Source organism: Colletotrichum truncatum (assembly GCF_014235925.2).
Source record: "Colletotrichum truncatum strain CMES1059 chromosome Unknown Contig_0003, whole genome shotgun sequence".
Classification (NCBI taxonomy): Eukaryota; Fungi; Ascomycota; class Sordariomycetes; order Glomerellales; family Glomerellaceae; genus Colletotrichum; species Colletotrichum truncatum.
In genome coordinates this window covers 3257879-3271770 of record NW_027222400.1, presented here as the reverse complement: position 1 = coordinate 3271770, position 13892 = coordinate 3257879, and the positions used below count along the sequence as shown (strand labels likewise).

The window sequence follows — 13892 nt, the reverse complement described above, 5'->3', positions numbered from 1 at the left end:
AATTGTTGGATAGAGGACGGAAATCGGCTTACCTGAGCGAGTAAAATGCAACGTTGATTCGCGACCTGCAGCCAGCTGCGGTTGCTATTGATTCATCAAAGAGATGAAGTTGAAGGAGCAGGAAGAAAAACCTGAGCTCACCGCGCTTGATGTAAGCAAAGAAACGCACGGGCCATATTCAAGCTGCGAGGTCCCGCAAGTATCCACTTAGCGGGTCTGGATGCCAAAATTTTCCTGAGAGAAGGAACAACCACTCCCGTAGGCCAAACACACATACTGCCCTAATTAAGCGAGGATCTTCCGGCCGCACAATCCTCCACCCACCGCCCCAGCGAGCGCAGCCTCAACCATTGCAAAAGTTGGATCGTGAACTTTTTTTCCCTCTCTTCCAAATCCGACCAGCGACCGACCGACTGACCCCGACCAGCCGACAATCAACCACCACATCAAACCGTCAAGATGGGCCGTCTTCACTCCAAGGGAAAGGGTATCTCCTCCTCCGCGATCCCCTACTCGCGTAACCCCCCCGCGTGGCTCAAGACCACCCCCGAGCAGGTCGTCGACCAGATCTGCAAGCTGGCCAAGAAGGGTGCTACCCCTTCCCAGATCGGTGTCATTCTCCGTGACTCCCACGGCGTTGCCCAGGTCCGCGTTGTCACCGGTATGTTTTTCCTGAGTCGAAAGACGACTTCTGGCAAATTCGACGTAAGACTAACTCGAGACCCAGGTAACCGCATTCTGCGTATCCTCAAGTCCAACGGTACGACCCCTTACGAGTGAACAATCAAGCGGCGATGCGACTTGATCGCATTCGAAAAGAAAAAAATCGTCCGCAAGAGAATGGGGAAACCCTCTCTTTTACCCGCATAATTATGCGCCTCTGTTTGGTCTAGGCTGACAGAGAGATGATGAACAGGCCTTGCCCCCGACCTCCCTGAGGACCTGTACATGCTCATCAAGAAGGTACGAAACGGCTCCCCGTGTCTCAAGTCTCGGAAATTTTTTGGAATTGCGGAGCAGATTATTGACCATTGGTTTGTGATGACTACAGGCTGTTGCCGTCCGCAAGCACCTTGAGCGCAACCGCAAGGACAAGGACTCCAAGTTCCGCCTGATTCTCATCGAGTCCCGTATCCACCGTCTTGCCCGCTACTACAAGACCGTCGGTGTCCTCCCCCCTACCTGGAGATACGAGTCCGCCACCGCCTCCACCATCGTCGCTTAAGCGTCTTCGTCGTCTCCCTGATCTGACGGTAGTCGTTCTTCGACAACGAAAAAAATGGAATGGAAGTCGTGTCGCAAATGAAAAAAAGACGCGCACGCCGCGCGGGGTGGATTCTGGTCATGGAGTTGGGGTATTAAGGATGTTTGCATTTAGAGCTCTGATGCACAACAGCTCTGGACTAGGCCCGGTGGCCGTCGTCGCGGTTTAGCCAAGGAAGAAACCAAAAAGTTAACCACACCCCCCCGTCAACTTGAAAAATAGTAGACAAATCCAACAGAAGAGGATTCTCTCTTTCCATGGCATATCGCAACGTCCCTATAATATCTTTTTTTGCCGGGCCTATCATGATGATTTCAATTAAAAGTTTATGAGAACTGTGGTATCATTCGTGTCGTCATGACCTGAAAACGGTAATGCTGAAAGACCCCCCATCAACACTTTTCGATGCCTCCTGAACGCCTAGCTAGTCCTAAAAGCCATTGAAAATGCTGAAAGACCTTCTGATGCCCGTCCCTCATGTCCATCCAAGCCCCAATATCAACTATTGATGTGTGGGCGCATGCTCTTAATTGGCGTTGGTGCCTTCGCCGCGCTCTCTCGACTTTTGGATGAGGAACTCGCCCAACACCCTCAGAGGGTCCGCCGGCCTGTAAAAGAAACTTTTGTTAATATCGCGCCTTCCTTCAAGCTGGTCGTTGTAGTGGACTCACTGGTCTCTACCAATAATCTTCATGCCCTCCAGCAACGCGGCAGTAACGGTAGAGTTGATGTACATGCGAGCGCTGTCGCCATGGGGCGTCGCCTGGCTCGGGAGGTTGACGGCATTCGCGTCGGGGTGAACGGAGCCGGCGCGCGAGCTCGCCTCGCCGTTGTTCAAGTTGCGGCTGGGGGTTCCAGTGCGCGCGGGAGCAGCAGCAGGGCTGGGAGCACTGGCAGCAGCTTGGGGGATCGGAGCGGGTGACTTTTGAGCAGGTTCTGTTAGCATGGTATTGTGAGAGAAGGAGGTAGTGCTTGCGGCCTTACAGATGCTACCTCGGCCGCATCAGCCATGGATGTGTCCACACTGTTAGTGCTGGCTTCAGCCGCAGTGGTCGCAGGAGCTGGAGGCATCGTGGAGTCTGCTGATGGCGGAAGGGCAGGTGTTGGCGGTTGAGGAGTGGGTTCTGTTGTGGGTGGGTTGGACATTCTGAAGGAGAAAAGGTCGGTCGCAGATGGAGATGAGTTCGGTTATTTATATTAGGTGGACTTAATGACGACTAAGCTGTGGATAGCTGGGTTGTTTAAACGACGAAGCCTAGTGATTCTCGTCGGTGGTGAGGTCTGCACGAATGAAGCTACGAGAAGAAAGGGCTCGGCTTTGAGAAAGTGTTTTGAGGTGATGCTGAGGAACAAGTTTCTGAATGTGCTAACAGGTACAAATTTTGCACTCATGCGACGGAAAAAGCAATTGAGGCAGGTTCGTGTTGTTATAATGTGTTTTTCGTCATCAATGGATTGCGACAAGGCCTTCAGATTGGGGGAGTCTTACGGGAAGATTTGGTGGTCTTTGGTCGAAGCTCATTTACGCGGGGTCACCTGACGTCGCGTTGCTGAATTGTGTTTTCCCCCTGTAGCTGCCTGTTTTCGGCGCGTCCCCGTCGCATGACGCCACGCAACAAGGCCTAGCCTTGGTGAGATCGACTTGTTAAGCCCCGCGCATCGGTGGGAAAATTGCCACTTGACAATGTTGGAATTTTTTTCGTTGAACGATGGATGCCTTCGTTCAGCGGCTGCCGCGTCCAAGGCCACAGTCGCCAGTAAAATCGCCAACGAGGCCATCGCCACTAGGTGAACGGCCGGCCAAGAAGGTCAAGGTTGAGATTGAAGATAGCGATGGCGGCGACGATGACAACTCTGCCACAGAGGATGCTGATACCTCAGGACTGACTGTCAACGATGCCTCTGATGACGAGGATGAAAAAGATCGCCACATTCGTGAGACTGCGATCGAGAGCGCTCTGCCGCCAATCCAGGCTGACAAGGAGGCTATCGAGGAGTACGAGCTGATGAGAAGTTCTCAAGTCAGCGCCGCCGATGAGAAAGATCCTCCTTCGTCAGACCGGAAGTGGGTTCGGGGCAAGAGCTCTATCTATGTCGATGCCTTCAATCTCGCATTAGATACTGTCTTGGCGGACGAATCCCATCTGTTCAACGCGAAGGAGCTCCATGTCTTTGAGCAGTGGAAAAATCTCGACTATGAAGCACAATATCTGTAGGGTATCTTTGTTGTCATTTCTTTTGCAGTGGGCTGATGTTTGTACAGTTACGTCCGCCTGTTCCTTCGTAAGACATCCGCTTGGCACCGTCAGGACCGGCTAGGATACTACAGTGATATTTCTGATCCAGAGTTGGCAATCAAAACTTTGCAAGAGACCAGGGATCTCCCAGAAGTGGAAACTTCGTCGCATAGCAATCCCGTGGAGGGTGTTGATCTCGAAGAATTTAGTTTGAGCGATACCTTCACGTTTGCTGACGCCTCAGAAGAGCACATAACGACCATCGAAGAAGCATCTTCGCTTCTGAGTCTTGATGAGCTCAAAGATCTTGCTAAGGAGGCAAAGTTTCAAGGTCGGAACAAGATGGATCTGGTGAAGGCGCTATGTCGAACGAGCCATCAGCAAACCGGGCTCTTCGCACATGGGCTACAAAGATCTGCCAGTGGAGAGTCTCAGAATGCTAATGGGTTTTTGGGAGGAGGACGCGATACCCCTCCACACTTGGCCAGGCAGGACTCGAACCGGACAGCACACTTTCTAGAAAAGATCAGGGCCATGACCGGTCCCTGTATCAGGCTCTCACCCTTGACTTACAGGCTCTTTGAGAGAGTTCACCTTGTCTTCTATCGGTCAGCAGAGTGGACGGAGAAGTCTCTGACAGCGATCATACTCGCTAGCATTGCTCGACGAAGCTATCCAGACTATATCGTCTGCAGAAGCACAAACATTTTCGCTTCTCGTAGGCACGTTCTCGAGTTCGAGGCCGCAATTCGCGTCGAGGCAGAGGTTGACTCTGTCCTGGAGTTCAACGGACCACCCGGCGAGGCAGGCTTCCGCAAAATTGTTGATGTCTTCGACCGGGTGTATCCCCGCTGGAAGGCCCTCTTGAGAGAAGAACAAGAGAAGGAGGAGCGGCTTTATGAAGAAGGTGAAGGTGCCTACCTCAGAAGATTCACGCCTGTTCACTCTTACACCCGTATCATACACAAGGCGGCGTATGTGTTTGGAAAGCTAAAGGACTACGAACGCGAACATTCTCTTCTCACGGAGCTCCTAGACCAGCATTTGTTCCACCCAGCACGAAGAGGGAGTTGGTACCAGCGCAAGGCTTTACTGGAAGAGCATTACATGCACGCTCTAGATGCCAAACCAGTTTCGACGGACCCAGATTTGCAGAAGAAACATTGGAAACGAATAGCTGCTGCGACGTGCGAGGCAGGTCTCCAAGATAACGACTGCCACTTGATTTTCCACTATGACCTCCAAAAGCGGCTCGTCAAGCTTGAGAAACAGCTTCGTATACCCCGTCGACTACAACATGATTTTGGTCATGTCCGTCTCCAAAAGCCCGTCGAGCACACTGTTGAGGGAATCCAGTTGAAGAAAGAAGACCCCCAAGGCAGGAATGGCCGTCTAGCAAGCACCAAGACCGTTTGGGTCGACGAGAGGGAAGATGGCGGCGAATGCAGTGTCGAGGAAATGTGCCTGAGCTGGTATCGCGGCCAGGGATACAAAGGTTACCACGCCGAAGGAGGCATCGTGCGAACCCTCTTTGCCTACCTCTTTTACGACATTCTGTTTCTTTACATTCCCAACGTGTTCCAGACAGCCTACCAAACATGCCCTCTGGACTTACACACCGACGCTTTCTACCCAACTCGAGCCTCTGAGATTAATCACCGTTTAGTGGATATTGCGAATGGTGGTGCGGAGCGCATCATCCGAGAGGTCGACAACAGAGAACGTGAGCGGAGAACCTGCGTTATCGGGCTCAACTGGGATTACGACGTCGAGGATCTTGTAGAACTCGTCGGGTGCTTCAACGGCAGCGCACTGGCCGCCGTCTGCAAGGTGATGGCACAGGAGTATCGACAGCGGGGCGGAGGCCTGCCCGATTTGATACTCTGGCGGACGGAGCCAGAGAAGGAGTGTATGTTTGCCGAAGTCAAGAGCGCCAACGACCGGCTCAGTGACACACAAAGGCTATGGATCCATGTGCTCACAGGCGCAGGCGTAAAAGTGGTGCTCTGCAACGCTGTGGCCAAGGAAGTGAAGATTGTGGACTGAGCATGTCAATCTCAGACGCGGTTTACGTGTGGAACTGCGGTTTACTATTATGAGACTCATCTCGGGATATTGCATGGTATCAAGCGGAGATTGCTTTGATATCCGGCGCTTGAAAAAGATGGAAGCGATACTGCTATGGGCTATGCCAGCGGCAAGGAATCCGACATTGGACTCGCTTCGAAAGCTGTGAAACTAACTCAACTCTTGGAGTTTTACGAGCTGTCGTTGCATTTCCCAAGCTTAGCTTAGCTCATCTCACGAACAAGGAATACGGCCGCGAACACGACATTTGTGCTCCTAAAAATAGTCGTTGATGTTCGGAGATCATCATATGCGTACCGACCCATGGAAGCATCGAAGCGTGGAGAGAAGACTCTGAAACAATGGGGCCATCCCCCCCTGGAGGCTGCACCTCAGCTCTTCACATCACCGGTCAAAGAATCAGGTTACGATGCTGCAAAGACAAGCTACCAATCACACGACCGAGATTGGCACTCCTTGTTTCAATATCATCATTTGACGAAGCTGTCGAGACGTCTTGGCTCGTGTTTCAGCGGATGCCAGGGTATAGCAGCACGCGGCAACGGGGGATGGAGGCTTCTAATTCTGGTATCAGATTATCCAGAGAGGTCCAGTCAGACACGACGGCGGAACGGACAGGGTTCGGTTTAGGTCGGAGATTTTTCCTCATTCCCTGTGACCAATCACGGAGTGCCGATGAGATGGGCTTGACGGTTTTGAGGAGGAGACTAGGCGGAGGGAAGCGTTTGCGCTGGAATAGGCTTCGGCGGAAACCAGGACGGGGAATGGGGCCTCACGCCGTGTACGGGAGATAGGGAAATTTGCCCAGACGTGCAGCTGTGCTTATTGTTTCTGATACTACTGCTGCTGCATCCTGAGAAGGAGTTGTCACACACGGCTGGCCTAGCATTTTTTTTTGTGCGTGGCTAACGTGGTCCAGGATACGTTCACGTAGATGCTAATGTACGGGACGAGGATACCGGTCATAGCGTTAGACGGCAAATCTCTTTAATTTCTTCACCGCCAGATGGAAGAAGGGTTGCTGTTGGTAACCAGCCAGCCTGATATCGTTTGCTTCTAACACGGCGACCAGGCGAGGAGAACAGCAACCAGCATGATCCCGTATACAAGTGCATCCAATCTCTCTCGTCTCATCTTTCGTCTCTTCACAAGGAATCACCATCCTTGACTCCTCCGGGAGAGCGACGAAACAACGTTTTGTTCCGAGACTAAGAGTGGCAGGCAGCGCGTTCAGACGACTACCTACTCTGTTCCCATCCAGGGTCGCAAAGGAAAAAAACCACACAGCCAGAAAAGTGCACAATGCTCCCCACACACAGAGCACGCCGGGCGCTTAACGCCCCCGACCAATCCCCTTCCGCCATCCGCCAGCCGTTGGTGACGGTCCTGACGGGAACCGGGACACGGCCGCATCCCTGCAAGCCCCGACCAACCACGACCCTGGACGCCGAAGAGGACAGGCGCTTAGCAAAGTTAGGTGACTGGGGGGGGAGCACTGTAGTGTACGCGACCACTTCCACAACCCATGCAGCGCCCGGGATTCCGGGTCATACCATGGCCGGATCTGGCATAGCGGCACAGGCTGCTTTTGCTGCTTGGGACGAAGGGGTGGAGGAGGGGAGGTGATTCTCACTGGTGGGCGGTTCTCTCTGGTGGGCGGTACTTTTTTTTTTCCCATGCCCAGTGAACGGCGCTCCCGTCACGGCTTCGGAGCCGGATGACCTACGCACCCTTTTTTTTCTTCTGTCCTTTGCTGCTTTCCACCCTTCTCTCATGTCTCTTTTTTGCTTTTTTGTCATTCTTTCGTTATGTGGTGGGTGGTGAGTGGTTGATGGCTCTTGATCTCAACCGCGAACATGCTGCAAGACATCTTTGGACCTGACGCCTAGGCGTGTGTGTATGTGCAGCGCAGACTATGGGGGGACCGCAGTCAAGTCATCTACCTCTACCTACCTTACCTCACCCCATCCCACGAAAGTGATGGAAAGGCTAAGACGACGAGGGGAGCCAGGGGGGGCGGGTTGAAAGGGCATGGGTGTAGTTTTTACATTTTTTTTTTTTTTTTTTTACTACAGTCGTTGCAACTCCAAACATTAGCTCGGCATGAGAATGAGTAGCAGTCAAAGAGGGCGGCTGGACAGACACTGGATCATGAATGATAGATGGATCATTCGCGCGCCATGGCTGTTGCTGTTGAGCGGAGAACTTCCCATCCACCCCCCCTCCTTTTCCCCCTTCTTCCTCCCCTCCAGTTCGGGGCTGCGCTGCACTGCTATCCCAAGTTTTTTTTTTTTTTTTTTTTTTTTTTTTTTTTTTTTTTTTCCAAGAAAGAGGATGCTTTGCGAAGCGGGCTGGCTTTATGAGGGGAAAGAAAAATGAGATCGACGAGCTGTTGCTACTACACTACCGGGATCCTCCCTTCCATAGCCTGCCTGCTTGTTTTGTGATGCGCGCCTTTGTTTCCCCCCAACCAAAAAAGAGTGAGCAAGCAAATGGACAGACGAACTGAAAGGGGGTAGCGGGATGGGATGGGATGGTTCCCCATCATGTCCCTCAGCGCAAATCGAGGCGGGAGCGGAAGGTTGCTTCTCTCTCATCGCGATTATGAGTTCTGATCCCCCCCCCCCCTTCTCCTCCTCCGAACCACGCACACACATTGCTCCCGTGATCTCTCCCTGTGCCCCTCCCCTCCTTCGGCGCTCTCATGTCCGCCTGTTGAGGTTCCGGTGTAGTCTTCTTTTCCTCTCTCTCGCGGGGGCATGGTTCCTTTATACACGCCCGCCAGTGAAGTCACTTGAAATCAGCATCATGTATGCAGAGAACGAAAACAGGGCGTTTCTCGGCACAAATATCCCCTCCCATCTGTATTTTTTTTGTTTTCTTCATCGCTTCAATGTGCCCAAACTTTCTGCTTCTATGCGTCATATTCGTCTGCCCACCCCCCCTCCGGCCGACCACCTCTCGGCCATCGCGGCCTCCATCCTACCTGCAAGCGGGGCCACATACAAACGGGGACGCAGGCCGCATCGACGGCCGCGCTGCACGAGCACGCTGGCCGTCATACGGTAAACAAATAAACACAGCCATCACTTTTGCGGTCAAGGGTGCAGGATGGTTTGGTTTACACACAGTTTGCTGATTAGACTACCTGGCTTGCTGTATACTAGGTATCTCGGCACCTGATTGAGCCTCTCCTCCTTTCCCCGCCATGTCTGCCCACCAAAAAAATAAAAGACAAGGACGTATTCCAGTCCTTCCACCCCCTGTGATTCCTGGTATCGAACATGAGCATCGTGTAGATGACGCCAGAGAACTCCGGTTTGTCCCAGTGTAGATTGGTTTGAAACAAGAAAAACATGTAAGAAAAATTCGAGTCGCTTTCCTCCTTTCTTTCGCGCAATATATTTCCGCCCAGTTGAACCAATAATTGGTAGACTCCGCCGTCCCGCCTTTCGTTTGAAGGGTATGGTTTGCGCTAATGATGTGCGCTGGTGTGCTTCCGTTAAGTCATGTCGTTTGGATAAGTCCCTTGTGGGAAGAGCCTGCTTCATCACATTTCCTTTTTTTTGTTGCCGTGGCGCTAGGCCTGTGTTATGGGGTGATGGGTGGTTTGCGGTTTCGGTTGGTTGTGTTGGATGTTGGATGTTGTATTAGACAAAGGAAATACAGGGATGTTGTTTGGGCTTGTTGGTGAGAGTTAATTTGCTTGTGATCTGAGAATCATTCCACCTTCCTCCTCTTGCCTTTCGGCGCTGGGTTCATTCTTGGCGTGTATGTCACTGTCCGCGTGACAACCTCACGGATATGCTTCACACTCGTCCTTGACGGCTTCTTGGCGTCGTTTAGCCTCTTTGCCTTGAGTGCTGCCTCCCAGTCAAATACTGAGTGGACAGATCTGGCGCTGAATGGCGAGCGCATAGTGCTGGCGCTGATGGGAGAATCTAGGTGTGATACTGCTGGCGAAGGCGGGATCTTGAGGCTCGGGAAGCAGTTCGCGCCAGTGGGAGGCGCAGACATTGGCAGCTGAGTGAAGGGGCTCGGGGGAATTGCGGGAGCGGTGGCTGGAACCTTGTGTTCGAGCTCACATTTGCAAGAGACGTCTGTCTCTTCACTTGTAGTGGTCGACGGCGCCGAATCAGCAGTAGATTCGGGCGTAGTGTCACCAGAAGTGGATGGCTTAAAGGCGGCTGGCGAGTTGAGGGACATGACCTTCAGGAAGTCCGTGTAGGCGGTTGGCGGGCTGATAGGTGTCTTGATGGGAAGATCTTTGCAAGACAAGGGCCGGGCGGAAAGAGGAGTCGTAGCAGAAAAGATCGTCTCCGAAGGAAACGTGCTGGTTAGTGGCGTGGCCAGCTGTGCCAACTTGGGCTTGTTGCCAGGCATGTTGACTTGAGGCGGGAGAGTGAGTGAAGGCAAGGTGGTAGCGAGTGTGTTCCGGGGAGAGATGTCCAGTCAACCGAATGACTCTGACTTGGTGAGGGAAAAGTCAAGCTGCCTACGAGCTGCAGAGACAAAGTCGCCTGTGGGAGAGGAAGAGAGGGCAGGTCGGCAGTTGAGAGGGTGGGAGGACGTTATATTATTTCAGAGAGGTGAGAGGGCGCTTGTGTGGTTGTAATGTAAGTGGCCAAGGTAAGGTTGAGAAATGACCGCAGGGCGAGGTTAAGCTCTGACGGCGGCAAGGAAGTCGAGGAAAAGCTGAGGTGCTCCCGGAAGTCTGGTCTGGGGTTGCTAGGGGGGTGAACAGGTGGGAAATAACAAGCCGGTACTATTCGTCAGGGAAGCGTTTGGACTTTGGGCGGGAGACCAGCAGACAGACAGGAAAGCTGGCAGTCCGTCCTTGGTTGGTAGACTGGACGATGGGAGGGGCAGACGGGGAGGGGTGTGAGAGGGGGCGTGATAGTGATGGGATCTCGCGAAAGGAGGGGTGTGGTTGTAAGAAGAGCCTGTACAAAATTGCTGTTGTAGCGCGTGGAGGATCCTGTGAGGTGAAGAGGAGTCGTGGTGCGTTGGTGACAATAGGCACGAATGGTCCAACGAGAATCGAGGCGTGGCGCGCGGCGGGAGCGTCGACGGGAGTGAGAGACACGAGTAGGAGCAGAAGAGCGTGGTGGTGGGGATGGGAGCAACAGAGTGGACGGGAGTCGATAGAGGAGGCGGCCGGGATGCCGTTAAAGCGGCAAGGGGACAGCGGGTAGAAGGAACTTGATTGGCCACAGAGCCTGGACAAGCGACGACTCGATTCGCTGAGTGGGCGCGTGTGGTGTGTGGTGTTCACTGCCTTAGTGCGTGCTGAGCCTGCTGCAGGAGACAGCGCGACAGCGACTGGGCAGTGAGACGGGGCCTGGCAGGATGGAGAAGACAAAACAGACAAGGGTTCGACGAGTAAGGCTAATTTGCCTCTACGTTATCCCTATTGGGACGAATAGGTTTGTTGCACGCCAAAAGAAAGCGGGCAAATTTGGGGGCTCTGATTGACCCGGCGATGGTGACCTTCCCACGCAGTGATGGCTGTGATGTGCTGTGCTTCGTGTGCTGTGTGCTGTGTGCTGTGTGCTGTGTGCTGTGTGCTGTGTGCTGAGCGAGCCCAAAGCCCTTGTTGGTTGCCCTGTGCTGTGATGGGATGTGCTCTTTGCCGTTCCTTCGTTAGTGCTGTTGGTGCTTCGAACACGAAACCGCCAATTGGAAGTAATGGCTTGGAAGAAGCGGTTGGCAGACGACAATGGCTGGGATTACCGTTTGTCCCGTCTTGCTATCGTGGATGCCTCGTAGCCTCTCGCCCGGGATGTGTGGTGTAAGGAAGTCTTTTGGATTCGGTCCACGGTCGTCGGGTATCAAGAAGCCCGTGATGCGGTACTGGACTATGATGACGATGATGTTTATGTTTAGGCGTATTAACAAGGATTGGGTGCGCAGTACAGGTAACCGGCACCTGTAAATGTAATTGTCCAGTAACGATCAAGTCCTGGGTTTCTGAAGTCGCGAGGTTACGAATCCCCGCAGCATCAAGTGGATGAGATGCGTTTTGGAAGTGGAGAGGATGGCAGAGCCACTTCTAGGCTGGCAAGAGAGCGAGAAGCTTGAAGTTCGAAGTGAAGCAACCCAAGCTAAAAGACGGCAGCTGCCCAGAGCGGATAGACCTCGATGCTGGTCTGAAGCTTTAATTGAAGCTGTGATTGGTTGCCTCAGAGGCCGAGGTGAGGTGTTGTGCAGTACGGCCTGCCCGTAGCTGGGGCTAATGGGGATGCTTGGAGGCGCTAGAAAAGCCCGCAGTAGCCAGTGAAAGCCAGTGGAGGATGTCTCTAAGTGCCAGGGACCAGGGCAGGAGTTCGGGCTCCGTTCCGCGGATGTCTTACTATTCTTAGTGCTGAGTCCTTCTGATTGGAGCCTGTCCAGCGGCGCTTTCTCACCTGCACTTATGGAAGCCGTCCACCAGATCTCGCATATGACTCTTCTGCCAGGAAGATGTTTCGAGAGCTTGCACCGACGGTGATGGGTGGCAAAGCTTGGTTGGATTCCTGTTGGCTGATGGGAACTAGGAAGCTAACGGTGGCAGGACACAATAGTTGATGACCTGCTTGGGGGGAACGTCTTGATGACGATGAGTTCGGGCAAAGAGGAAGCAAAAGAGAAAACTCTGCCGTCTTGGGGTGTCGTCAGACTTCGTGATCAAATGTGGGGCAAGAATGAAAAGCCGGGAAACAGAAGCCGCGTACGTGAGCTGGGCAAGGAAAGAAGGATGCAAGGAGATGGAGATGAGCCAAGGTGGAAGCCACGGAACAGTGGAAAGGCCAAAATTGGGCAAGTACGATGAGGTTTGACTTTTGGAAGGAAAGCGCTGGGCTCTCGACTTCTAATTTGGAGGGGAAAGAACGAAGGAATGATCTGATCACGAGATTCACTTTCTCAATTTCATCGGATTCATACTTCATTTTATTCAACTGTTTGTTTGTTTGTTTACATGCAATTTCTTCTTTTCCCTGGCTGCTCTATTTTCGACTCGTCTCCATCTCGGCTTTCGTTTGCTGCTTCACTCCGCGCGCGGCACCTCTTTTGCGTCTCTATTTTGACGCATCATCGAGTAATCTGAACCTGTCTTTTTCTTTGCTTGAAGCGCTCTCAACCCCAAAACCATCCAAAAACCACCCACCAGTTCGTCCACCAGCCATCTGGCCAGCCGGCGGCGGGCTGTTTGAATATGAGAGCGCGCGCCATGTGATGCACAGCTACAATTGGCGCCCTGTCACTACCCTACCGTTGGCTCTCGATGGCCACAAGACTTGCACCCATGTATCGAATATCCGCCAGAACCCCATAACAAGGCCGGCAATCTACACGCCTTATTCCGATACACTCCTTTCCGTCCCCGGGCTCACAGCGCGCGCGTGTCTGTGCAAGGTCGGGTTATTGCCCGGTCTGTCGACCCTCCGCTTCCGCCCGCATCAACTTGTCTCGGAGAGTGACGAGCATTGCGGTCGAGCCCTCCCAGACATCGCTTCTGGTTCATGAAGCCGCCTACAATCTGCCGACTCTTTACTTTTTCCTCATTTTCCCTAGCCGAGGGCCTAGGCTGCTCAATCCTTCAATAAGCGCTTTCCAGCATCCTACTCACTTTTGTCATTCGTTGGTCAGTGGCATCGAATCCTTCGCGCCTGTTCCCTGCGTTCCGCCTGCAATTTCATTTGCTCAAACTGCGCGGCCTCGCGCACATCCGAACAAACTTCATATTGCTCCTTGGCTGGTATGCAGCCACATTATCTCGTCAACAGCTGCGGTAAGGCACAGTCGAATGCTGTTGGACCACACGAGCGATGTACTGCTGCGTTTACAACGAAACCAGAATCCTTCCGTTGGAAAGCAAGCGTTATCGCAACGTGGCCGACCTAAAGTGGTCGAATCCTGATCTTGGGAGCCCAATGGCAATGAAGGCCGTGTTTGTTGTGCCTTGAACCCCCCGTCAGATTGTATGCGGGCCAGGCTGAACAGACGCCTCTCATGTATGATGGATGTACTTAGCACGCCCATGGTGTAAATGTTGGACGCCACTACTCTACGGTTTTCTTGAGGTATGCTAGCTTCCTGAAAAGCGGCGGCTGTCCAGTAGGCCGACGAATCATGCTTGCCTTGACTTCTCATACGAAATATGTAAAGAAGCTTTGGGTCGCTTACGCAGAGACCAAGGTTCGATCCCCAACATTCTACCCCCTGGATCAAGGAGTGACATCCCAAAGTGCAATGATTTGGCGTGACCACACATACTTCTACGAAGCGTTTCCGCTTTCTCCGAGATACTACCACTGCCGCTC

General features: G+C 53.0%; 4 protein-coding genes across 4 annotated transcripts; 2 read left to right on the top strand and 2 right to left on the bottom strand.

The window, feature by feature from the left end:
• Nucleotides 1-459: 459 nt before the first annotated feature.
• CTRU02_205811 (40S ribosomal protein uS15) lies at nucleotides 460-1225 on the top strand (the record flags this gene model as incomplete). The annotated part of the gene is made up of 4 exons (XM_036722878.1): nucleotides 460-661; nucleotides 728-760; nucleotides 917-963; nucleotides 1052-1225. The coding sequence occupies 4 exons, from the start codon at nucleotides 460-462 to the stop codon at nucleotides 1223-1225; spliced, it is 456 nt and encodes a 151-aa protein (XP_036585176.1).
• Nucleotides 1226-1790: 565 nt separating this feature from the next.
• CTRU02_205810 (dpy-30 domain-containing protein) lies at nucleotides 1791-2410 on the bottom strand (the record flags this gene model as incomplete). The annotated part of the gene is made up of 3 exons (XM_036722877.1): nucleotides 1791-1872; nucleotides 1936-2186; nucleotides 2249-2410. 3 exons carry the CDS (start codon nucleotides 2408-2410, stop codon nucleotides 1791-1793), a joined length of 495 nt encoding a protein of 164 aa, XP_036585175.1.
• A 563-nt stretch (nucleotides 2411-2973) lies between these two features.
• CTRU02_205809 (coiled-coil domain-containing protein mtmr15) lies at nucleotides 2974-5547 on the top strand (the record flags this gene model as incomplete). The annotated part of the gene is made up of 2 exons (XM_036722876.1): nucleotides 2974-3476; nucleotides 3528-5547. 2 exons carry the CDS (start codon nucleotides 2974-2976, stop codon nucleotides 5545-5547), a joined length of 2523 nt encoding a protein of 840 aa, XP_036585174.1.
• Nucleotides 5548-9309: 3762 nt separating this feature from the next.
• On the bottom strand, nucleotides 9310-9972 carry CTRU02_205808 (uncharacterized protein; the record flags this gene model as incomplete). Its single annotated transcript, XM_036722874.1, has 1 exon — nucleotides 9310-9972. The coding sequence occupies one exon, from the start codon at nucleotides 9970-9972 to the stop codon at nucleotides 9310-9312; it is 663 nt and encodes a 220-aa protein (XP_036585172.1).
• Nucleotides 9973-13892: the final 3920 nt, after the last annotated feature.